Genomic DNA, 26,278 nt, shown 5'->3' on the forward strand with positions numbered 1-26,278 from the left:
AGGTGAAGATCAGAGGTGTGTAGTTTGATCCCTGCCTGGGATGGTTTGTGTTTCTCAGGTAAAGATCAGAGGTGTGTAGTTTGATCCCTGCCTGGGATGGTTTGTGTTTCTACCAGGGTCAAGATCAGAGGTGTGTAGTTTGATCCCTACCTGGGATGGTCTGTGTTTCTCAGGTAAAGATCAGAGGTGTGTAGTTTGATCCCTGCCTGGGATGGTTTGTGTTTCTCAGGTGAAGATCAGAGGTGTGTAGTTTGATCCTTACCTGGAATGGTCTGTGTTCCTCAGGTAAAGATCAGAGGTGTGTAGTTTGATCCCTACCTGGAATGGTCTGTGTTCCTCAGGTAAAGATCAGAGGTGTGTAGTTTGATCCCTACCTGGGATGGTTTGTGTTCCTCAGGTAAAGATCAGAGGTGTTTAGTTTGATCCCTACCTGGGATGGTCTGTGTTCCTCAGGTAAAGATCAGAGGTGTGTAGTTTGATCCCTACCTGGGATGGTTTGTGTTCCTCAGGTAAAGATCAGAGGTGTTTAGTTTGATCCCTACCTGGAATGGTCTGTGTTCCTCAGGTAAAGATCAGAGGTGTGTAGTTTGATCCCTACCTGGGATGGTCTGTGTTCCTCAGGTAAAGATCAGAGGTGTGTAGTTTGATCCCTACCTGGGATGGTCTGTGTTCCTCAGGTAAAGATCAGAGGTGTGTAGATCATGGTCTGTGTTCCTCAGGTAAAGATCAGAGGTGTGTAGTTTGATCCCTGTGACCTGTAAAGATCAGATGGTTTGTGTTCCTCAGGTAAAGATCAGAGGTGTGTAGTTTGATCCCTACCTGGATCAGATGGTCTGTGTTCCTCAGGTAAAGATCAGAGGTGTGTAGTTTGATCCCTACCTGGGATGGTCTGTGTTCCTCAGGTAAAGATCAGAGGTGTGTAGTTTGATCCCTACCTGGGATGGTCTGTGTTCCTCAGGTAAAGATCAGAGGTGTGTAGTTTGATCCCTACCTGGGATGGTCTGTGTTCCTCAGGTAAAGATCAGAGGTGTGTAGTTTGATCCCTACCTGGGATGGTCTGTGTTCCTCAGGTAAAGATCAGAGGTGTGTAGTTTGATCCCTACCTGGGATGGTCTGTGTTTCTCAGGTAAAGATCAGAGGTGTGTAGTTTGATCCCTACCTGGGATGGTCTGTGTTTCTCAGGTAAAGATCAGAGGTGTGTAGTTTGATCCCTACCTGGGATGGTCTGTGTTCCTCAGGTAAAGATCAGAGGTGTGTAGTTTGATCCCTACCTGGGATGGTCTGTGTTCCTCAGGTAAAGATCAGAGGTGTGTAGTTTGATCCCTACCTGGGATGGTCTGTGTTCCTCAGGTAAAGATCAGAGGTGTGTAGTTTGATCCCTACCTGGGATGGTCTGTGTTCCTCAGGTAAAGATCAGAGGTGTGTAGTTTGATCCCTACCTGGGATGGTCTGTGTTCCTCAGGTAAAGATCAGAGGTGTGTAGTTTGATCCCTAAACAAGATTTTTTTTGTTTCTTAGGTAAAGACATGTGATTTGATCCCTCCCAAGTGGCTTGTGTTTCTCAGGGAAAATCCTAGGTGTGAGGTTTGTCCTTACCCAGAAAAAATTATGTATCTCAGGTAAACTATCTGAATGTGTGCACTTTTCCCTACATTGGACAGTTTGTTTTTTGCATCCTGGAGCAAGATACTTTATCCCAAATGAGTATGCAGTGACCATCCAGCACGTTCTTCAGTTGGAGCTAGCAACTAGCTACTATATGTACAAGAAAACCCCATCTTACAATGACCGTGACTGTTCAATTGATGATCAACCAAGCAAACAAACATTTAAAGGATGACTAGACATCTCTTAACATTGTCTTCAAGATATAATTTGGATATCAAATAAAAGCCAAAAAAATACCAAAATTTTAACTCCATGAAAATTATATAAAATAAGAGGACCATGACCCTTAACAGTCTTCTAACAATCGACAAATGGATGGACAAGCCAAAGTACTCGCTATTAGTGGTCTGAAAAATCTGATGAATTCAAATTTGACCATTCCTTGAAAGTATCAGTGACTCATACAGGGGAGGTTCTGTTCATGAAAAACAGTTGTACAATCATGTTACAGATGACTAGTGTGCTTACCATGTTGTAGTTTTGGATAGGCTGAAACATAACAACAAATTATAAAACCCCATATATCTTTCTCATTGGTGTAAATGAAACCTGAGAAGTAGACTAGTTGTTCTAGATGAGATATGTTGGATTTTGGACCAAAGTGAAAAGAGAAGATTTGGTCTTAATCTCAAGATCACTTCATGCATGTTTGGTAACGCATGTACAATGATGTTTCAGACCAAATTTGGTTGAAATCTACCCAGACATAAAGAAAGAGTACCATTTTAAAGCAAAATATTGTCTAATTTCTCAAGTCCCTAGGGATCAAATCAACTTTCTGAACTTATGAAATGATTCCCCACTCTCATTTATGTTTCTTGCCCAGGTAGTATGCAGAAGTAGTGTTTTTAAGGAAATGTTTATAGACAGCGGACAGCTGACGGCGCAGGACAATGGACGATGTACGATCCTAAAAATTAGTTCCCACAGTGGAAGTGATGATGATTATTGTGTGTACAATCTGTTATATTATCTGAAACCATTCATTCATATTCAAGAGAATTCAAGAAAATAAGAGATATACCAACCTGCTTCCTCATTCAGTCCTAACTGTCCAAAACTGAAATAGAGTCAGAATAACACTGTTCATTTATCATTCTAATCAAATTTCAATGGTTTGCAAGCTTTAGGACTGGAATTATGTCACTATTTCACTAAAAACATAAAAACTGCATCAGAATGATAGCACAGCTCTTTATTTTCTCAATTTATATAAATTCTGTACATGCTGTAATTCAAAGTGACTTCCAATGATAACTCTACTCCTAAAAGAAAATTTAACAATAAATATATTACTTTAAAAACTTACCAGTTTTTGCCCCATCCAAAAACAGCAGTGGACATACTAAGTACAAAGCTGTGGGAGCCCCCTGTCACCACCTGGGCAATAGGGATGCCCTTCAGACTGACGATGGGCTTTGGTGTGTCCAAGTGACTGTGTTTTATACCCTGTCCCAGCTGACCATGACTATTACCACCCCAGGAAAACACCTGTCCATCTGAGGAAATGTATACTAAGGGTAAGTGTCTAAGTTACCAGGTGTAGGTAACCTTTAAATCTCAATAAAAACATGTAGTGTATGATTCACCACTGCAACAAAATGGAATGTTATATCACAAGAGAATTTCTTCAAGATATGTTTCCAAATCTGCATACAATTTAATAAATATGATTCGGTTCAAACAGCATTGCACAGGAACTATAGCGAAGTCTTATGTAACTTTGATTTGGTAAACAAAATACTGAAATATAACATAGAAAAGAAGTTCTTATAACACAACCAGTAGAGGATTAGAGTGAGGCATTTCAATAACTACAGGGTCACCTGCATCAGACAAATGACCAGTGTGGAGCGTACTAGTACTGACGTATGTAGTGTACGAGATCTACAGGGTCACCTGCATCAGACAAATGACCAGTGTGGAGCGTACTAGTACTGACGTATGTAGTGTACGAGATCTACAGGGTCACCTGCATCAGACAAATGACCAGTGTGGAGTGTAATAACATTGACGTACATAGTGTACAAGATGGTATGAAATTGACCAACTTTTTTGGCTGTACTATAATCCTATGTACACAAAGGTCGAAAATTGTGTGATGAGATGGTAAACAGATTATAGACCAAAAGATATACCATAAGATAACAATGTACTGTAGTCAATTCAGCTGCGCTTTGTTTAACACTTGGTCATAGATATGCGAGAGTCTGTGCAATGCCATGACCACGGTAAATCCTCCAAACGGTCTATGACAATCCTTTGATGTAAGGGACAACAACTTTTCCTTTTGTTTTTTTCTTTTCCTTGGTGTTGTGTTTCTTGGTCTTTTTGCTTGTATCAAATTCATTGTCAACTTTCTGGAATGCCCAATCAGGTTATCCATGTGGTTTCAAGGCTCTATGGTTGTGATTTTCTTCTTGCTTCTTGTCTTGTTCTTCTTGACATTCATTTCACATCTGTTGAGCAAGGCTCGTACGACACCCAACTGCTGGTGTAAGGGGTGGTGTGATCGGAAGTTGAGGTAATGGTCTTTGTGCGTCTGTCCTATAGACCAATACTTTGATAGTAACGTCATTTTTCTTTTCTACGAAGGTGACAAGGAATGGCATGGTGCCATTGATTTCTTCCTCACGGGTGAAGTTGATGCTGTTGGTGGTATCTACGGTGTTGCTATACAAATCTTTATGTGACACTTTTATCACTATCTCCAATATGTCATCAACATTCCTCTTCCACAGACTGGGCTTGCAAGCTATAACCTCTGTCTCCAAGTGTTCCATGAATAAGTTGGCAAAACCATTGCTGGTAGATGGTATCTTGTTGTAAGCACAAATTCAAGTAAATTCACGAGGTCTTTAATATGGAGATAGGTGTACTTTCGCCATGACCAGTCTTGCTTATGGCAGCTTTGACTGATACCAAGTGCTTTGTCAGTGGCTGCTTTGGTGAAAAGAGACACCACGTCATGTGAAATGAATTCCTGATCATTTTGGATAAGTACCAGAAACATACTTCCTGCAAGGTCTTTCGAGATTTTGACATGATGTTCAGATTATCCCACCAAGGGTCAGAGAATGTCTGCTAGCGACTTGGAGACATTAAGCTTTATTTATTTTACGACAATTTTGAAGCAAGTTTTCCAGCTTATATTAATCACTACCATTGGCCTGGATGGAAGCATGTGAGGGGTCTTACTGTGGGAGGATACCGGAATACCTGGGGAAAATCCACTTGGTCAGGCAGGTGACCCAACACCTTTTCACATGAATTCCGGGAATCAAACCCTGGATGGCTTGGTGAAAGGTGAGTGCGTTACTACTGCGTCTTCCGACAACCTGGAGACATTTCACCGAAGGGAACCAGTATAACCCACTAAAGGCTGTAGTAGATTGCCTTCTATGGATTATCTTCTCTTTTACTGTTGTGTTATGTTCTATACTATCAAGATTACCAACCTGAAGAGAATTTTTCAAAATTAGATATAACCTGTATAAACTATCATGGTACACACACTTAACCTCTGGATCAAGTTTTAATGAATTACTGTCCTCCATTATAACATTAATTTGTTTGTATCCAAATCTAGCATTAAAGTTTGACTTCAAGATATCACATGATATATGTATCGAAGTGTTTACCACAGCTCTACTTAGGATTTTAAACAATCTTTTGTATGACACCATCAACAGAGCCTGCTCCAGATTCCTTTCACAAAGAAGCCTAATACTGACAGGAACATTCAACATGCTCATACACTATCTGAAATTACACGCATTTTCAGATACAATATCTAGATAGCGAAACTTCACTGATTAAACAAATAAGAACAAATCAATTTCAATACGATAGATAAAAGGAGACTCCAGTATCTTACCATCTGTAAGAACTAAACAATGACAGCTCCCACAGGCAATCTGTACAACTGGGTGCGGTACTAGAGCCTTGATCAACCTGAAAATTATACAAATCTTATAACTACAATGATGAACTCTACAAAATCCTAGGATTTTCCGTATAAAAGTGTTATTCAGTATTTATGTGATATCATATATTTTTGTTCTACTTCTTCAGACATAACAGAAAATAGTGTTTGAGATCCTTGTTTAGATTTTAGAATCTCCTCTTGTATGTAAACAAGTATTTTGAAAGGCAGCAGCAGGTTTGTAACTTCAAACATTGCCAAAGTTAAGACAGGTTTTAACATAGATCTGCATTTCAGATGTTTAACCCTTTTAATTCAAAATATTCAGAAATATTAATGAACCTGAATGATAAGTAAGCAATGGTCAGACAGAGTTGCTTGTAGGGCACAAACATCATACTAAAGTGAGAAGATGTAAGAACTTACTTTGGGATCCTCTGTACAGCTTCATCAACTTGGCCCCTCCCCAGCTGCCCAGAGCTGTTGTCGCCCCAGCTAAACACCTCCCCAGCAGCTGTTAAAGCCAAACTATGATGACTGCCAGCAGCAGCTTGCGTTACCACCATTTTACCAAGCTGTTCAATTTTTTCTGTGGATGGTAATTAAATCTTAGTTCTAAAGCATTCCATCCTCAGTAATTTACAATGACTATGTCACTGCTTTCATGCTTCAAGGCTTCAAGAGCCATTGAAATTTGACATCTAGTCTTATCAATTATGCAATAAATTACCAAGAAACAAAAATAATAATATAATGCTGAAATAAAAGGAACTGGAGTATATTAGAATCTTAATGTGTTTTAATGCACGAAGTCAAATACTTGAGCTCTCAACTGTATCAAAGATGATGTGGATTAAATGGTTGCTCATAAGAGGACAAAGACAGGCAGGAAGATTCACACCTTGCATTGCAATAAAATACCTTTATGGCTGATAAATCAAAACAGGACAAAGATTGAAATAACTACATATCAGACCTACACTATATGTATCCAATTAGAGCTATCTAAAGAAAACTGACTAAACATTATGTCATATTTTCATTAATGTCCAGTCACAATACTTTTATTAGTTTACATTTAAAATTTGCAAAAAGACTGCTTCAACAATTAACCAAGATTCTCAATGAAACTGATGAATGGTCCCCTATTGGACACAAAATTTTAACAATGGGCAATAACTCTGTAATTATCGGGTTGTGGGCCCTAAATTTGGTACACTGCACATCATCTTAGTATGATCAATGTCTATACCAAGTTTAATTATCCTATCTCAAATGCACGCAAGTTATGTTCTGGACAAGAAATTTTTAACAAAGGGCATTAACTATGTAATTGAGGAGTCAAGGGCCCTGAATTTTGGCACATGCACATTGTCTTAGTATGATCAATGTATACACCAACTTCCCTGATCTTTGCTTAATTGCATTCAAAGTTGTGCTCCAGACACAAGACGACAGATGGACAGACAAGGCAGCAACTATATTATATTTTTCAGGGAGCATAAATATGGGGAAAAGAAATAGCAATAATAATCTTCTTTAAATCCAGGATTGTGACCTAGCTGTGCTCATTTTGTTCTTTCCTATCAGTCCAAAACCTGAACAGCCAAACTATGGACCAATGGAAATTTAGAGATATCATATATGATTCCTGGGTACCACATATGTATGATATTTGAGAATGATCCCTCTAGAATACAAACTTCACAAAAAATGCAGAAATCTTCAACAGTTAAAATCTAATATTGCCACCTGTCTACCATTTTCCATTTTCAATCAGTCCCAATATTCAACATATACACCACTATATTGTTTTTTCTATCAGTCTACTGTCCCAAAAATAGAACATTGAATTTTTGGGACTAAGGAGAGTGTACACGTAAAATATGGAAAAATTCATCATGCACTTTTACAGAAATAGTTATACGAAGAATGGTAAAGGACAGACAGAAGTATGAGCAGATGGATTGACTAAGGACTACAGATGAATGAAGATCTAACCATTTCATTGTGTGCTAAACAACTTAGATTATTTTTCACTTCAAAACTGTTTTGTTTAACTTTATGAAACACTATGCCCCAGGTTGCACCAAAATTTTGAAATATTGCTAATTAAAAAGCATTTGCTAACCTGGTTTGGATCTGCGGTGTTCTCGACCCAGTTGGCCATAGTCATTATTTCCACATGAAAATATGCTGCCATCAGTTGTGACAAAGAGTGAGTGCATTTCTCCACAGCTGATCTTTGACAAACAAAACTGCTCATTGGAAAGTAATGGGATATAAGTTGGGGTAGACACCACATACTCGTCAGAGGCCCCAACAGCCAGCTGTCCATGCTGGGAACTTCCCCAACCAAGAATTTTCTGCTTCATCATTGCACTTTACAGTCAATACTACTTTAAAATCTGCATTAATCCAGCACAGCCAACTTCAACCCTGTCAATAAAAGACACAGGTTAACTAACAATATCTTACATTCTTAAACAATACATAACAGTTAGTGGACTACAAGAACATCAATTAAAAGCAAATGATTTGTTTTGTTTTGTTATACAAAAATTACAAGTCTAATAAACAATTATAAATATATAGATTCAGGCCCATATGACATATTAAGTAATTATAAATATACAGGTCTATAGAACCTAATAAGTAATTATAAATATACAGGTCTATAGTACCTAATAAGTAATTATAAATATACAGGTCTATAGAACCTAATAAGTAATTATAAATATACAGGTCTATAGAACCTAATAAGTAATTATAAATATACAGGTCTATAGAACCTAATAAGTAATTATAAATATACAGGTCTATAGAACCTAATAAGTAATTATAAATATACAGGTCTATAGAACCTAATAAGTAATTATAAATATACAGGTCTATAGAACCTAATAAGTAATTATAAATATACAGGTCTATAGAACCTAATAAGTAATTATAAATATACAGGTCTATAGAACCTAATAAGTAATTATAAATATACAGGTCTATAGTACCTAATAAGTAATTATAAATATACAGGTCTATAGAACCTAATAAGTAATTATAAATATACAGGTCTATAGAACCTAATAAGTAATTATAAATATACAGGTCTATAGAACCTAATAAGTAATTATAAATATACAGGTCTATAGAACCTAATAAGTTATTATAAATATACAAATATACAGGCCCACAGAACCTAATAAGTAATTATAAATATACAGGTCTATAGAACCTAATAAGTAATTATAAATATACAGGTCTATAGAACCTAATAAGTAATTATAAATATACAGGTCTATAGAACCTAATAAGTAATTATAAATATACAGGTCTATAGAACCTAATAAGTAATTATAAATATACAGGTCTATAGAACCTAATAAGTAATTATAAATATACAGGTCTATAGAACCTAATAAGTAATTATAAATATACAGGTCTATAGTACCTAATAAGTAATTATAAATATACAGGTCTATAGAACCTAATAAGTAATTATAAATATACAGGTCTATAGAACCTAATAAGTAATTATAAATATACAGGTCTATAGAACCTAATAAGTAATTATAAATATACAGGTCTATAGAACCTAATAAGTAATTATAAATATACAGGTCTATAGAACCTAATAAGTAATTATAAATATACAGGTCTATAGAACCTAATAAGTAATTATAAATATACAGGCCCACAGAACCTAATAAGTAATTATAAATATACAGGCCCACAGAACCTAATAAGTAATTATAAATATACAGGCCCACAGAACCTAATAAGTAATTATAAATATACAGGTCTATAGAACCTAATAAGTAATTATAAATATACAGGTCTATAGAACCTAATAAGTAATTATAAATATACAGGTCTATAGAACCTAATAAGTAATTATAAATATACAGGCCCATAGAACCTAATAAGTTATTATAAATATACAGGTCTATATATCCTAACATGTGGCCATAAATGTACAGACTCATATGTCTGAAGATTATTGTGATTATTCAGCACAAAGCTAAATAAAGTATATTGCATCACACTTCCTGGTAAGAAATATGACACTTGTAAATAACATGGTATTCAAGTTAATACTTATTAGTTTTCAGCTGTTTAATTCAAAACCCATTATTTTTGTATTGTGAACACAATGCATTTACTGTGGTGTGTATTACAAAGTAACTTGTTTTTTTTCCTCTTGTTCTTTCCCTCCATTAGATACCACGAATGTGCCAACATTTTTATGTAATATAGGTTTCCTGCTTTGATACATGTATAGGACGCTCATGGGTTACTATTGTTTAATGCTAATTAATTCTTATTGAATGTCTTTGTTTCCACACTCCATTTTCAAGTCTACACTTAACATCAAGATACAATTCAATCTGAAACTGATTTGTTACATACATAACAATAGTACACAAACATGGAGCAAGTGTACACCTGGGTAAACCCCTCATGTAACACATGTTACAAACCACATTCTGTTCAAGTGTAGGTACTAAAATTAAGTGTCCACTCTCTATAAATTGTGCACTTTTACACATTGCCCTATAATAATTATTCTTTATTTTCAGAAAGTGACATAACTAATACAAGTATAATTATCTTCCACACGACCCTCCCAACCGATTAATCATAACCAAATACTAACAACCAATCAGGAACTTATATATATCTATATACTATCTACCCCATTGATATACATACGTATTGTAAGATAAATGGTTACCCTTAAATCAAGTCAATCAAAGTCAAAAACAATACATATAACAATGAAATAATTAGAAGATTAAAACATAACTAACCTAGAACTTAATTCAGTTGTAACAATTAAGAATACATATAATTTAATTATAAAATTTTGAAACTAGATAAATAAATATGCATATATGATAAGTAAATGTATATTCATTACATGACCTGTTTGAAAAATATGAATAGACAACATCCCAATAAAATTAGTATGAATTTGACTACAAGGAGAATGTTATATTTGAAGCAAAGGATATGATTTTAATTGGAAAATTTTCAAAACTAAGCTGAACACTCACACATTGTGTACCAGCTTGGCTCTAATTCAGTCAAGTTCAGCTGTTCATGCCATATCAATGTATTAATAATAATAATAATAAATTTATTCAGGAAAGATTTGCACAAATGTATACAAATTGAACATAAAATTACAATAAAGACAGCTGATATATGTTAAACAAATCTATCCAAGGATAACCCAAAAAGCGTAATAATATACGCTTATTTCCGTTGGGGTCCTTCAAAATGTAGATAAAAAAACATTATCTGTCTCAATAGTAAACATAATCACTGTTATGTTTCTCTTTCATTTTGTCTTGAAAGTGACGTTTTACTTGAGATTTGAATCTAACTTATTATTACCAATGGTGAATATAATAACTTGGTAGCCGTGTCTATCATGCCTTGTCTTGTTTGTTCCTAGATAGACAATATATTGAGAATGTGATACTGCACCTGTTAGTGTAAATATTGCAGAGCAAGCTAACTTTACTGACAAATTGTAAGACTTTCTTTTATTAACCTATATAAGACATTGTACTACTTTAAGAAAATAGTTGCCTCAAGCCTCTCCATTAAATGTACAGATAACTTGGAACACTTGGATGCTACCACAACAGTACATACCACAGTCATGGTCAAAGAAACATTTGTTTCACTGCGTTTATGATCATTTTTCATGAGGCACAAGAAGAGGAAGAAGAAGTGATCTGCTTTTCTGATGTTCTGAAATTTTGCAAATTTGCATAACGATGTAAGGCAAACATTTTTATTTTCAAAGTACATGGAATTAAATTAAAATGTCTACTTGTCCGATAGACAAGTTGCCAATAAAATTCACTCGTCTGTTGGCAAATCTACTTGTCAGGACAAGTGAATGAGTGCTTTAGAGAAGGCATGTCCTATCACCCAACAAGCACGACATAAAATCCTACCATCCTGTTCGAGCCACATTGACCCCATTCTAGGATGGAAGTGACCAATAATTTTTGGTTAGTTTTTGGAAGGATACACATCCTTTTGCTAGCCTTGGACCTCTGATTAAATCATCTGTACTACAACCATGTTCAACATTGCTTACTTCTGATAAATGATGAGTCTAAACTTAAATATGTTAAGGTTTTAAATTTCTAATTGCCTGAAACTAGCTTTAGGTTATCTTAGAATTTATGTTCCAGTGCAGATGTCATCAAAAATAAATAGTTCGTCAGTGATGAATATCTGTTTCAGGTAAATGTAACCATTAAAATCTTTATATATATATATATATGCTGCGAGAATAAGAAACATATTCATAGATCAAATAGTTATACAGGCAAATTTGTTATATCAAACTGTGAAATCTTACTCTCAAATGACATCGTCTACTGATATGTAGATTTTCTGTTTGGCATTAAGGTCATGTCGTCATGGTACACAAGTATCGAACAAGAAACCAGGAACTTTTTTATACAAGTTCAGTAGAAGGTTCCTGAAACATCTACGATGTTTGCTAAATATACCTTGGTACACTCTGTGGTCGAAACTGAAAGTTGATGGAAACGACCGACAGTTTTACCAACAAAGAGCCTCAGATCGCGACAATTAAATATATAGTAATATTCGTTTACAACATACTTCCTTTGTTGTGGCAGTTGACATATTTCGCATTTCTCACAATATTCTATCCCAATATATTCTATGGTTTCTTTCGTCCCATTTTATTTATGATCGCTGTCAGTTTAACGCTTCATATTCTGCATACTACCTCATACCGATGAAGACTTGAAGTGACGCCGATTTACAAAAAATCTCCGTCTCGAATCCTGCTTTAATAATCGATTACGGTGGTTTTGGTGGGTTTTTTTAAGAATTGGCATCGACACATTATTGAAAACTCCAACAGCGACACTTTACTTTAAACATTAATAGTTATAACAATTTAAGAGTATAAGCTTACAACCTGTTGACAGAATAGTAAATATATTTCGAACAGAATCCTATATGTACCACGGACATATGAGAGTTATTTTGCAATCCGTGGTTTTGCTCTTAACAGATTTAAAGACTGGTTACAGAAAAAAACTACATCTCTTTGTGACTGTTTAAGAAATTGATGTACATATATAATTATATCGTACTACAGACCATATGCATGTATATTAGTCACTATAATATATGATCGATGAAATAACAATGACAATACGAAAAAGCGCATTGTAAAATTTTCGCGGCAACCTGCCCCTTTATCAAGACACATATATTACATAAATTACATCACATTACAAACACAAAGTTATGAATTTAAATCGAGAGCAGTGGGTAAATTAAAGTGTCTCGATATCTCGGTAATCCCTCGATATACATGTATCAGGAGTCGCCCGAAATTCGTGGCAAATCTCTGCCACGGACATGAATATCGTTGATTGGTAAAGCACACGAAGTAAAATGCTGAAATATTGACATCTTGTGCCAATTCAAACTCAAAATTAACGAAACAAGAGCAAAATATGAACATAAGAAGATTAGACCAGGTATCCATGAAGGACATACAACACCAGAGACATACATATGCAGGGACTGAAAACAAGACCTACCATAAAAGTAGCGAAGGCTAGAAAAATTGAAAAAATGTCTCAGTTTTATTCCAAAATATCTATCAACCTCTGTTTCAAAAAATGTGTATCGAAATCACCACGTATGGGTCTCCGTTTTAGTATTATGTCCAAATATCATATCTCTAGTTCGATTTATTGATGTCACTAATATCAATAAATCGAATAACCACGTCCTTGTCAGTACTCCGATATACCAGTACAACAGAGCCACAGATTAATCAAATAAAAGCTATCCGATTTTTCTTGATAAGATTTCAGTTCAAATCAATCGTTTACATCAATACTTCAAAATTTTAATTTTCCTGGAATTCATCATCCTCGATACTCCAGGGGTTACGGTCACTTTCGCTCTAAAATTGAAGGACTTGGGTGATCCTTTGATATAAAGCAACCGAATCTCGTCACGGTATATTGTAATGGCTTTGGAGTTGCATGTCGCTCTTTTATTGTCTTCAAAAGGGGCGTATCAGCCTGTGAGTGGTCACTTTTTTTTGTTCATGGAACCAATCAAATTACTTTGTGTCTTCAATTTTGCAATGATATGTTCAAGGGATGCAGAGAGCGAAAGTGATCGTAACCCTTGGAGTATCGAGGATGGTTCCAGGGGTGTAGAGAGCAAAAGTGATCGTAACTCTTGGAGTATCGAGGATGTAGTGATCGTAACCCTAGAGTATCCAGGATGTAGTGATGGTAACCCCCACAGTATCGAGGATGTAGCGATCGTTACCCCCGGAGTATCGAGGATATAGTGATCGTAACCCCCGGAGTTTCGAGGATGTAGTTATCGTAACCCCAGGAGTATAGAGGATGTAGTGATCGTAACCCTTGGAATATCGAGGATGTAGTGATCGTAACCCTGGGAGTATCGAGGATGTAGTGATCGTAACCCCAGGAGTATAGAGGATGTAGTGATCGTAACCCTGGGAGTATCGAGGATGTAGTGATCGTAACCCCCGGAGTATCGAGGAAATAGTGATCGTAACCCTTGTAGTATCGAGGATGTAGTGATCGTTACCTTCGGAGTATCGAGGATGTAGTGATCGTAAACCCCGAAGTATCGAGGATGTAGTGATCGTTACCTTCGGAGTATCGAGGATGTAGTGATCGTAACCCTGGGAGTATCGAGGATGAAGCGATCGCAACCCCAGGAGTTTCGAGGATGTAGTGATCGTAACCCCAGGAGTATCGAGGATGTAGTGATCGTAAACCCCGAAGTATCGAGGATGTAGTGATCGTAACCCTTGGAGTATCGAGGATGTAGTGATCGTTACCCCCCGGAAATGATATGTGGATGTGTACCCAGTTTGATTTTTGTACACATTGCCTGGTGATTGTTTTGAATATGTAGTTACCCGAAATAAATTCACTTCGATACAGAAGATCCCTCTTCAGTATTCAGCAGGATGGCAGTTTATCTTGGTGTATAGAACTATGTTATGGGTGTGAAGGCTGTGATTCTGACTGATTATTTGCAACGGTTGTTCACAGGCTGGTTAGAGATAACAAGAGGTTTGTAAAAAAAAATTCCATCATAAATTAAACAAAATTGGGAATATTATTGATCCTTTCACAGCTTTAGATTTGTTTAGACAGGTGAGATTTATAAATTTTGAGTTGAATTTTTCTAGTAACAGCCTGTATTACAGTGGAAACAATATCATTTTTCCAGTAACCACTGGTTACATCTAACTAATCTTTGAGTACGCGGGGTGAGATAGTTAGTATGAAGATTTCCTTATTCGTAGTTACAAATATTTATTTTATTTGTTGACCAGACTTCGTATCCATATTGGTCTGCTAAATTATGACATCCACATCTTAAACCGGAAATGTATCTATGTGACCGGAAGCTGGATTACTTGATCCTGTAATTACTAATATCAGCATTACACCCATTCCTTGTGTTATCCACCTGGTACCTAATAATACTTAATTCGTTGTTAATTAGGATATGGTACAATCTTATGGTTTTCTTTTCTTTTATCTGTTGATTTAGACATCTTAACAACGGGGTGTACGAAATCATGATACATTTTCCAAACGAAAGTATCTATGATATACCAGTAAAGTGACACCGGCGGTGTTTGTGGTTGACAGTAAAGAAGTGTTGACAAGACGGCTCCTCTCCAGTATTGATCTTCCATATTATGACATACACCTTTGGAACAGAGAGTCAATCTTTAAAACCGGAAGCTGGATTACCTGATCATATAATAGCTGACGTCAACATTATACCTGGTTGTAAATGATCCCCATATATAACCACATGATATGTAATTATGTTACTTAACGAGGATTACTCCAGCAAATAGAATATATAATTATTGCAGTGCGTTATAGTAATATCACAATAACACACAATTACTCTACCGACAAACACCACGAAGACAAGTTGATGACTGGCAAACTGACGTAATCTTGCCTAAAAATGCATGTACGAGTAACAAAATATCAGTTATTAAACAATTAGTAATAAACCAATGAAAGCAACGAAACTAGCGTATTAGTAGCGGTAAAATAGATGTCTTTCACCTAGGCGACCTGGGTTTGATTTCCCCGTGCAGGAGTATGGGGTCACCTGCCCGACCACGTGGGTTTTCCCGGCTGTTCCGCTTTGCTCCCACGTTTATCTTCAATTGGTTGTAAAATTTGCGGATGTCACGAAGATCCCCAGGGCAGCGGATTAACATGGTTCGCCTTACTACTTATATTACTGCAATAAGACTACTAATTTCTAACCTGATTTGTTCCTATATACAAATGGTTTCCGATTTCGCTTATGTTATTAAAATACATTTTTCTAACACCGCTTGTGTAGGTATTTATAGTAGCATATTCTTGTTTTATTGTCTACTAGCTTTTTAATAAAAGAAACGGTTGTTCTTCTCGTCTTTCTCTGATAGTTTAGTTTAAGATCAGCCAACTTATATCTAACTGATGAAACTCATATCGATTAGAAAATGTACACAGGAAAACAATACAATGTTACTCTGTTCATACACTGCAGTTATGAGGCATGTCATGACGTTTTGATGGAACGAAGCTAACAAAAACCCGTCCTTGTATCACATGACTTGGACGGTAACTGGTCCCTTGTCTGTAAAAAAATATCGGGTAGGTATCCGATATAGACTATTTATCTCGTTGTCTATATAATGTCACTGGGTGAGTGACGGTTAGGACAAACTATCTTGCCTGTGTAATGTCACTGGGTGGGTGACGATAAGGACAGGTCATCATGTTGTCTGTGTAATGTCACTGGTTGAGTGACGATAAGGACAGGTTATCATGTTGTCTGTGTAATGTCACTGGGTGGGTGACGATAAGGACAGGTTATCATGTTGTCTGTGTTATGTCACTGGGTGGGTGACGATAAGGACAGGTTATAATGTTGTCTGTGTAATGTCACTGGCTGAGTGACGATAAGGACAGGTCATCATGTTGTCTGTGTAATGTCACTGGTTGAGTGACGATAAGGACAGGTTATCATGTTGTCTGTGTTATGTCACTGGGTGGGTGACGATAAGGACAGGTTATAATGTTGTCTGTGTAATGTCACTGGGTGGGTGACGATAAGGACAGGTTATCATGTTGTCTGTGTAATGTCACTGGGTGGGTGACGATAAGGACAGGTTATCATGTTGTCTGTGTAATGTCACTGGGTGGGTGACGATAAGGACAGATTATCATGTTGTCTGTGTTATGTCACTGGGTGGTGACGATAAGACAGGTTATCATGTTGTCTGTGTTATGTCACTGGGTGGGTGACAGTAAGGACTGGTTGTCTGTATAATGTGACTTGTTGGGTGACGGTAAGGAATGGTTGTCTGTATAATGTGACTTGTTGGGTGACGGTAAGGAATGGTTGTCTGTATAATGTGACTTGGTGGGTGACGGTAAGGAATGGTTGTCTGTATCATGTGACTTGGTGGATGACGGTAAGGAATGGTTTGCCTGCTGTCTGTATAATGCAACCAGGTAGGGTATTACGCTACCAAATTTGTTTGTCCCTTTACCACTGCGACATTTAAAAGCGCTTGATTATGTCATTGGGCGCGGTACCTGTGAAACTCTCTTATAACCCAAACAATTATATATATCAAACCCAATGCTACGAACATCGTAGACAGTGTTACAGTGACTGAGGCGTGTACAAGGACTTGAAGCCACGGACAATCACGCGCAACAGGTAAACTATTTTAAACTTTGCTTTTTACTTGATAAACCAGTATATGTCAATCTTCTTTTGCTTTTGGAATGCGTTATTGACGGACAAGATTTTACTATGGTAATGAATTGATATTCTACCCAACATTGATAGACAAACTTAAATTGATATTCTACCCAACATTGATAGACAAACTTAAATTGATATTCTACCCAACATTGATATTCTACCCAACATTGATATAAAAAGTTAAATTGATAATCTACCCAACATTGATAGACAAACTTAAATTGATAATCTACCCAACATTGATAGACAAAACTTAAATTGATATTCTACCCAACATTGATAGACAAAACTTAAATTGATAATCTACCCAACATTGATATACAAACTTAAATTGATAATCTACCCAACATTGATATAAATTGATAATCTACCCAACATTGATATACAAACTTAAATTGATAATCTACCCAACATTGATATACAAACTTAAATTGATAATCTACCCAACTTAAATTGATATTCTACCCAACATTGATATACAAACTTAAATTGATAATCTACCCAACATTGATATACAAACTTAAATTGATAATCTACCCAACATTGATATACAAACTTAAATTGATAATCTACCCAACATTGATATACAAACTTAAATTGATAATCTACCCAACATTGATATACAAACTTAAATTGATAATCTACCCAACATTATACAAACTTAAATTGATAATCTACCCAACATTGATATACAAACTTAAATTGATAATCTACCCAACATTGATATACAAACTTAAATTGATAATCTACCCAACATTGATATACAAACTTAAATTGATAATCTACCCAACATTGATAAACAAACTTAAATTGATAATCTACCCAACATTGATATACAAACTTAACATTGATGACAAATATTGATATCTACCCAACATTGATATACAAACTTAAATTGATAATCTACCCAACATTGATATACAAACTTAAATTGATACCCAACATTGATATACAAACTTAAATTGATAATCTACATTGATATACCAACATTGATAGACAAACTTAAATTGATATTCTACCCAACATTGATATACAAACTTAAATTGATATTCTACCCAACATTGATATACAAACTTAAATTGATATTCTACCCAACATTGATAGACAAACTTAAATTAATAATCTACCCAACATTGATATACAAACTTAAATTGATAATCAAACTTAAATGATAGACAAACTTAAATTGATATTCTACCCAACATTGATAGACAAGACTTACCGGTAAATTAATATTCTACCCAACATTGATATACAAACTTAAATTGATAATCTACCCAACATTGATAGACAAACTTACCCAACATTGATAGATCTACCCAACATTGATATACAAACTTAAATTGATAATTACCCAACATTGATAGACAAACTTAAATTGATATTCTACCCAACATTGATAGACAAACTTAAATTGATATTCTACCCAACATTGATAGACAAACTTAAATTGATAATCTACCCAACATTGATAGACAAACTTAAATTGATATTCTACCCAACATTGATAGACAAGACTTACCGGTAAATTAATATTCTACCCAACATTGATAGACAAACTTAAATTGATAATCTACCCAACATTGATATACAAACTTAAATTGATAATCTACCCAACATTGATATACAAACTTAAATTGATAATCTACCCAACATTGATATACAAACTTAAATTGATAATCTACCCAACATTGATATCTTAAATTACTACCCAACCAACATTGATAGACAAACTTAAATTGATAATCTACCCAACATTGATATACAAACTTAAATTGATAATCTACCCAACATTGATAACATTGTAAATTAATATTCTACCCAACATTGATATACAAACTTAAATTGATAATCTACCCAACATTGACAAACTTAAATTAATATTCTACCCAACATTGATATACAAACTTAAATTGATAATCTACCCAACATTGATATACAAACTTAAATTGATAATCTACCCAACATTGATATACAAACTTAAATTGATAATCTACCCAACATTGATAGACAAACTTAAATTGATATTCTACCCAACATTGATAGACAAACTTAAATTGATAATCTACCCAACATTGATAGACAAACTTAAATTGATATTCTACCCAACATTGATAGACAAACTTAAATTGATAACTTAAATTGATAATCTACCCAACATTGATATACAAACTTAAATTGATAATCTACCCAACATTGATAGACAAACTTAAATTGATATTCTACCCAACATTGATAGACAAACTTAAATTGATATTCTACCCAACATTGATATTGATATACAAACTTAAATTGATAATCTACCCAACATTGATAGACAAACAATTGATAACCCAACATTGATTGTAAATTAATACACCCAACATTGATATTAAATTGATAATCTACCCAACATTGATAGACAAACTTAAATTGATAATCTACCCAACATTGATATACAAACTTAAATTGATATTCTACCCAACATTGATAGACAAACTTCAATTGATATTCTACCCAACATTGATATACAAACTTAAATTGATATTCTACCCAACATTGATAGACAAGACTTACCGGTAAATTAATATTCTACCCAACATTGATATACAAACTTAAATTGATATTCTACCCAACATTGATAGACAAAACTTAAATTGATATTCTACCCAACATTGATATACAAACTTAAATTGATATTCTACCCAACATTGATATACAAACTTAAATTGATAATCTACCCAACATTGATATACAAACTTCAATTGATAATCTACCCAACATTGATATAAAAAGTTACATTGGTCTTCTAACCAATATTTTGGAACTGATCTGAAATATAAAATTGTTGACAGGAAGCCATCTTGGTTTAGAAATGAACGTTTGCCATGTCTTCAAAAGAGCTGGATAAATCTTCTCAAATTTCATACGTAGATTTCCTTTACTCCATAGTTGTACCCTTTAAATTTGGGATTTCCATACATCAATGCTAAGGTCTACATACAGACGGCTTTAGATGTCCATACAACACTACGTAGGTCTTGATACAGACGTCTTTAGATGTCCATACAACACTACGTAGGTCTACATACAGACGTCTTTAGATGTCCATACAACACTGCGTAGGTCTCCACACAGACGTCTTTTGATGTCCATACAACACTACGTAGGTCTACATACAGACGTCTTTAGATGTCCATACAACACTGTGTAGGTCTCCACACAGACGTCTTTTGATGTCCATACAACACTACGTAGGTCTACATACAGACGTCTTTAGATGTCCATACAACACTGTGTAGGTCTCCACACAGACGTCTTTTGATGTCCATACAACACTACGTAGGTCTACATACAGACGTCTTTAGATGTCCATACAACACTACGTAGGTCTCCATACAGACGTCTTTTGATGTCCATACAACACTACGTAGGTCTCCATACAGACGTCTTTTGATGTCCATACAACACTACGTAGGTCTCCATACAGACGTCTTTTGATGTCCATACAACACTACGTAGGTCTCCATACAGACGTCTTTTGATGTCCATACAACACTACGTAGGTCTCCATACAGACGTCTTTTGATGTCCATACAACACTACGTATACATCGATACACATTTCTTCAGATATATTCACACAACACATCATGAAACCGATAAAAATATATATATAATAAATATAGACGTGGCCACGCTTTACACCGTAGATCTCGATGTAAACGTCTTTCGATATGGTTGTACTGTACATAAAGCCGTAGACTTGGTGCAGATATGTTTACACAACACGCCGTAGTCCTCGATACAAACGTCTCTCGAAAGTCAAACTATAGAACACATCATAAACTCGATAGAGAACTTCAGGTAAGTCTACACAACACATCATAGACTCGATAGAGAACTTCAGGTAAGTCTACACAACACATCATAGACTCGAAAGAGAACTTCAGGTAAGTCTACACAACACATCATAGACTCGATGGAAATCTTCAGGTAAGTCTACACAACACATCATAGACTCGATGGAAATCTTCAGGTAAGTCTACACAACACATCATAGACTCGATGGAGATCTTCGGGTAAGTCTACTCAACACATCATAGACTCGATGGAGATCTTCAGGTAAGTCTACACAACACATCATAGACTCGAGGGAGACTTCAGGTAAGTCTACACAACCCATCATAGACTCGATTGAGATCTTCAGATAAGTCTACACAACACATCATAGACTCGATGGAGATCTTCAGATAAGTCTACACAATACATCATAGACTCGATGGAGATCTTCAGGTAAGTTTACACAACACATCATAGACTCGATGGAGGTCTTCAGGTAAGTCTACACAACGCATCATAGACTCGATTGAGATCTTCAGATAAGTCTACACAACACATCATAGACTCGATGAAGAACTTCAGATAGGTCTACACAACACGCCGTAGACCTCGATCGAGATCTTCAGATAAGTTTACACAACACATCATAGACTCGATGGAGATCTTCAGGTAAGTCTACTCAACACATCATAGACTCGAGGGAGAACTTCAGATAAGTCTACACAACACATCATAGACTCGATGAAGAACTTCAGATAGGTCTACACAACACGCCGTAGACCTCGATCGAGATCTTCAGGTAAGTCTACACAACACATCATACACTCGATGAAAATCTTCAGGTAAGTCTACACAACACATCATAGACTCGAGGGAGAACTTCAGATTAGTCTACACAACACATCATAGACTCGATGGAGGTCTTCAGGTAAGTCTACACAATTTGAAAGCTGACGTCGTTGAAGTTTCGACTGTCAACAGCTCGCAGAAATCTAGATAAACATCTTCTTAAGTAGATAATTATTATTGGCTGATAACCAATAGACACTATAGACAATAGACAGGGTAGAAACGCCGATAGTTCTGTAGAATAATATCAGCTCTAGACATGTATTTGATAGGAGTAGCAGATATGGGTCTAGAGTTAACCACTTAATCCATTTTTGTCTTTATAAAGAGTTGTCACGTTAGTTTCTCAAGGATGAAGTAAAATAGATTTCTTGTTTTAAAGCATATAGAATTCTAAAGAGAGGCGGAACAAGTAACTGAGAGATTCAGTAGAGAAAGGAGGCATGCACTTATATTAGTATTTGGAGACATGGTTAATAATGCCATGCTCAGTTTAGTCAATAGTCGAAAAATGATGATCAGGTTGGGATATTTTCATCCCCTTTTGTAGATGTAAAATAATCATTTAATGATTCGGCTGTGTTAATTGGTCGTGTTTTTTTAGTTCACCATTAATTCCTAGAAGTTTCGCCTTTGTTTTGGAATTTCGTTGTAACAACTGTGTGTGACATAAATTGTACAATAACATTACTAGCATTCCCGATATCATCGAACATTTAATGCGTTTGCACTATATATCTGTTGGGAGTAGTAATAACTTGTGACCAATGCCATATCGAGGTAATTGAAAGTCTATCACACAATTATTAAAAATTCATGACTAAAACTGAGGCTTATTGCTATCAGTTGTTCTTGTATATGTAAGAAATACAAATGTCTCTCTACACTTTGGTGATATTTACTTATCATAACCAAATCATTTCAATTTCCCTCTTCTATTTTAGAGATGGACCAATTAGAGTCAGTGCTTTCACAGCTTAACAAAACATCCGACCATCCAAACATGACACAGGAAAACGCGACCGATTACGCCTACGATTATGACGCAGGTCTTTACGAGAAAGGAGACCTTCTCTACTATATCGTCTATCCTATCCTTGTTCCTGTTGGTATTATCGGCAACTCCCTCTCCTTCATCGTTCTCATACAACTATCACGGTCCTCCTCCTTCTTCCTGTACCTATCCATACTGGCTTTGTCTGACCTGGCGTTCGTAGTTGTCGGAGCGATGATGAGGTGGGTAGAAGTGCTCGGAGACCTGCTCTTTTATGACGATATTACATCATACTTGTGTTCAGTCAAGTTTACATTGGTGTATGTATTCTCGCAGTTCTCTTCGTGGATTATCGTTGCTGTGACCACCGACCGTTTCATTGCCGTCTGCTTTCCATTCAAAAGAGCGACCTACTGCACTAAACGGCGTGCGTTATTTACAGCGCTCTTTTTGTTTCTGTTTATTTCTGGTATCAACTTACCAAATATTTGTTTCAAATGGGAGAATCAAGTATGTGTTTATCCAGAAATTACCTTCGATTACTGTCTGAAGTACAGCATCATGATCGACCTTCTCGCCTATTTCGTGGTGCCAGTGATCCTGATATGTATCCTCAACATTCTGACACTTCGGGTGCTGTACAGAGCGCTCATTCGTAGACGTCGACTCGTGAACCGGCAGAAGGAGGGCGATGATTGCAAAAAAACGACAGACGAAAACGACATGAAACAAATAATGGCCATGTTATTGGTTGTAAGTGGAGTTTACGTCATCACCTCCTTGCCTATGGCGTACGGAAGCATGATGGCTTGGGCGGAAGACCAGCAGATCGTCGAAACTGAGTACTCGTATCTCATGAACGTCATACTGGAGCTATCAAACACCATAAATCACTCCATCAACTTCATCCTGTATGGTATATCAGGTGCAACCTTCAGAAAAAAGGTGATCCAAATGCTTTGCTGTTGCTGCCGTAGACAGTGGAACGGCAGGTCAGGTGTAAAGAAGATCGCGAAGGAGAAATCCAACTTGTCACAAGAGGACAGCAACAAAGCGCAAAAAATCGCAAACATTGCTATAGATGAGATATAAGTACAAACATCGTAGTGAGCATCTGATCAAAGTCAGAAGGGATGAGTTAATAGTAACCCTGTTCCGTGACATTGATGTATAAAGACATTGATGTGATGACCTTCACATTGATGTATAGAGATATTGATGTGATGACCGTGACATTGATGTTATGAGATATTGATGTGATGACCGTGACATTGATGTATAGAGATATTGATGTGAGGTCTCTACCGTGACAATGATATGATGTTTATACCGCGACATTGATATGATGTCTGTATCGTGACATTGATGTGATGTCTGTATCGTGACATTGATATTATGTTTATACAATGACATTAATGTGATGTCTCTACCGTGACATTGATATGATGCATATACCGTGGCTGTAGCGTGATGTCTGTATCGTGACATTGATGGGATGTCTGTACCGTGACATTGATGTATAGAGATATTGGTGTGATGACCTTCACATTGATGTATAGAGATATTGATGTGAGGACCGTAACATTGATGTATAGTGATATCAATGTGATGACCGTGACATTGATGTATAGATATATTGATGTGATGACCGTGACATTGATGTATAGAGATATTGATGTGATGTCTGTATCGTGACATTGATGGGATATCTGTACCGTGACATTGATGTGATGTCTATATCGTGACATTGATGTATAGAGATATTGATGTGATGACCGTGACATTGATGTAAAGAGATATTGATGTGATGACCGTAACATTGATGTATTGAGATATTGATGTGATGACCGTGACATTGATGTATTGAGATATTGATGTGATGACCGTGACATTGATGTATAGAGATATTGGTGTGATGACCTTGACATTGATGTATAGAGATATTGATGTGATGACCGTGACATTGATGTAATGAGATATTGATGTGATGACCGTGACATTGATGTATAGAGATATTGGTGTGATGACCTTGACATTGATGTATAGAGATATTGATGTGATGACCGTGACATTGATGTATAGTGATATTAATGTGATGACCGTGACATTGATGTATAGAGATATTGATGTGATGTCTGTATCGTGACATTGATGGGATATCTGTACCGTGACATTGATGTGATGTCTATATCGTGACATTGATGTATAGAGATATTGATGTGATGTCTGTACCGTGACAATGATGTATAGAGATATTGATGTGATGTCAGTACCGTGAAATTGATGTGATGTCTGTATCGTGACATTGGTGTGATGTCTGTATCGTGACATTGATGTGATGTCTGTACCGTGATATTGATGTGATGTATATACAATGGCAGTGATGTGATGTTTATACCGTGATATTGATGTGATGTCTGTATCGTGACATTGATGTGATGTCTCTACCGTGACATTGATGTGATGTTTATACCGTGATATTGTTGTGATGTCTGTATCGTGACATTGATGTATAGAGATATTGATGTGATGTCTGTACCGTGACATTGATGTGATGTTTATACCGTGACATTGATGTGATGTCAGTACTGTGACATTGATGTGATGTCTGTACCGTAACATTGATGTGATGTCTGTACCGTGACATTGATATGATGTTTATACCGTGACATTGATGTGATGTTTATACCGTGACATTGATGTGATGTCAGTACTGTGACATTGATGTGATGTCTGTACCGTAACATTGATGTGATGTCTGTACCGTGACATTGATATGATGTTTATACCGAGACATTGATGTGATGTCTGTACCGTGACATTGATGTGATGTCTGTACCGTGACATTGAAGTATAGAGATATTGATGTGATGTCTGTACCGTGACATTGATGTATAGAGATATTGATGTGATGTCAGTACCGTGACATTGATGTGATATCTGTATCGTGACATTGGTGTGATGTCTGTATCGTGACATTGATGTGATGTCTGTACCGTGATATTGATGTGATGTATATACAGTGGCAGTGATGTGATATCTGTATCGTGACATTGGTGTGATGTCTGTATCGTGACATTGATGTGATGTCTGTACCGTGACATTGATGTGATGTCAGTACCGTGATATTGATGTGATGTATATACAGTGGCA

General features: G+C 36.1%; 2 protein-coding genes across 4 annotated transcripts in view; one reads left to right on the forward strand and one right to left on the reverse strand.

Moving 5' to 3' along the window:
• Positions 1–12,325, reverse strand: part of LOC132547394 (probable E3 ubiquitin-protein ligase HERC4) — a 48,665-nt gene extending 36,340 nt beyond the window's left edge. For 2 of the 3 annotated variants that reach the window (XM_060211151.1, XM_060211152.1), the window contains exons 1-6: positions 12,245–12,325; positions 7,725–8,032; positions 6,020–6,182; positions 5,546–5,622; positions 2,978–3,167; positions 2,697–2,728 (exon numbers count right to left, since the gene is read on the reverse strand). In XM_060211151.1, the coding sequence (XP_060067134.1) occupies positions 2,697–2,728; positions 2,978–3,167; positions 5,546–5,622; positions 6,020–6,182; positions 7,725–7,971 (709 nt within the window). In that variant the 5' untranslated portion in view covers positions 7,972–8,032; positions 12,245–12,325. Of the gene's footprint in view, positions 1–2,696; positions 2,729–2,977; positions 3,168–5,545; positions 5,623–6,019; positions 6,183–7,724; positions 8,033–12,129; positions 12,205–12,244 lie in introns of those variants that run through there. The other variant, XM_060211153.1, reaches the window with a different exon arrangement.
• Positions 12,326–23,077: 10,752 nt separating this feature from the next.
• Positions 23,078–24,232, forward strand: LOC132547419 (lysophosphatidic acid receptor 6-like). The gene is given in 1 exon segment (XM_060211176.1): positions 23,078–24,232. A coding segment is annotated over 1 exon segment (1,155 nt).
• The last annotated feature ends 2,046 nt before the right edge of the window (positions 24,233–26,278 follow it).

This window comes from Ylistrum balloti, unplaced genomic scaffold (genome assembly GCF_031769215.1).
Source record: "Ylistrum balloti isolate Yb309-2 unplaced genomic scaffold, AGI_CSIRO_Ybal_v1 Utg369954, whole genome shotgun sequence".
Lineage (NCBI taxonomy): Eukaryota > Metazoa > Mollusca > Bivalvia > Pectinida > Pectinidae > Ylistrum > Ylistrum balloti.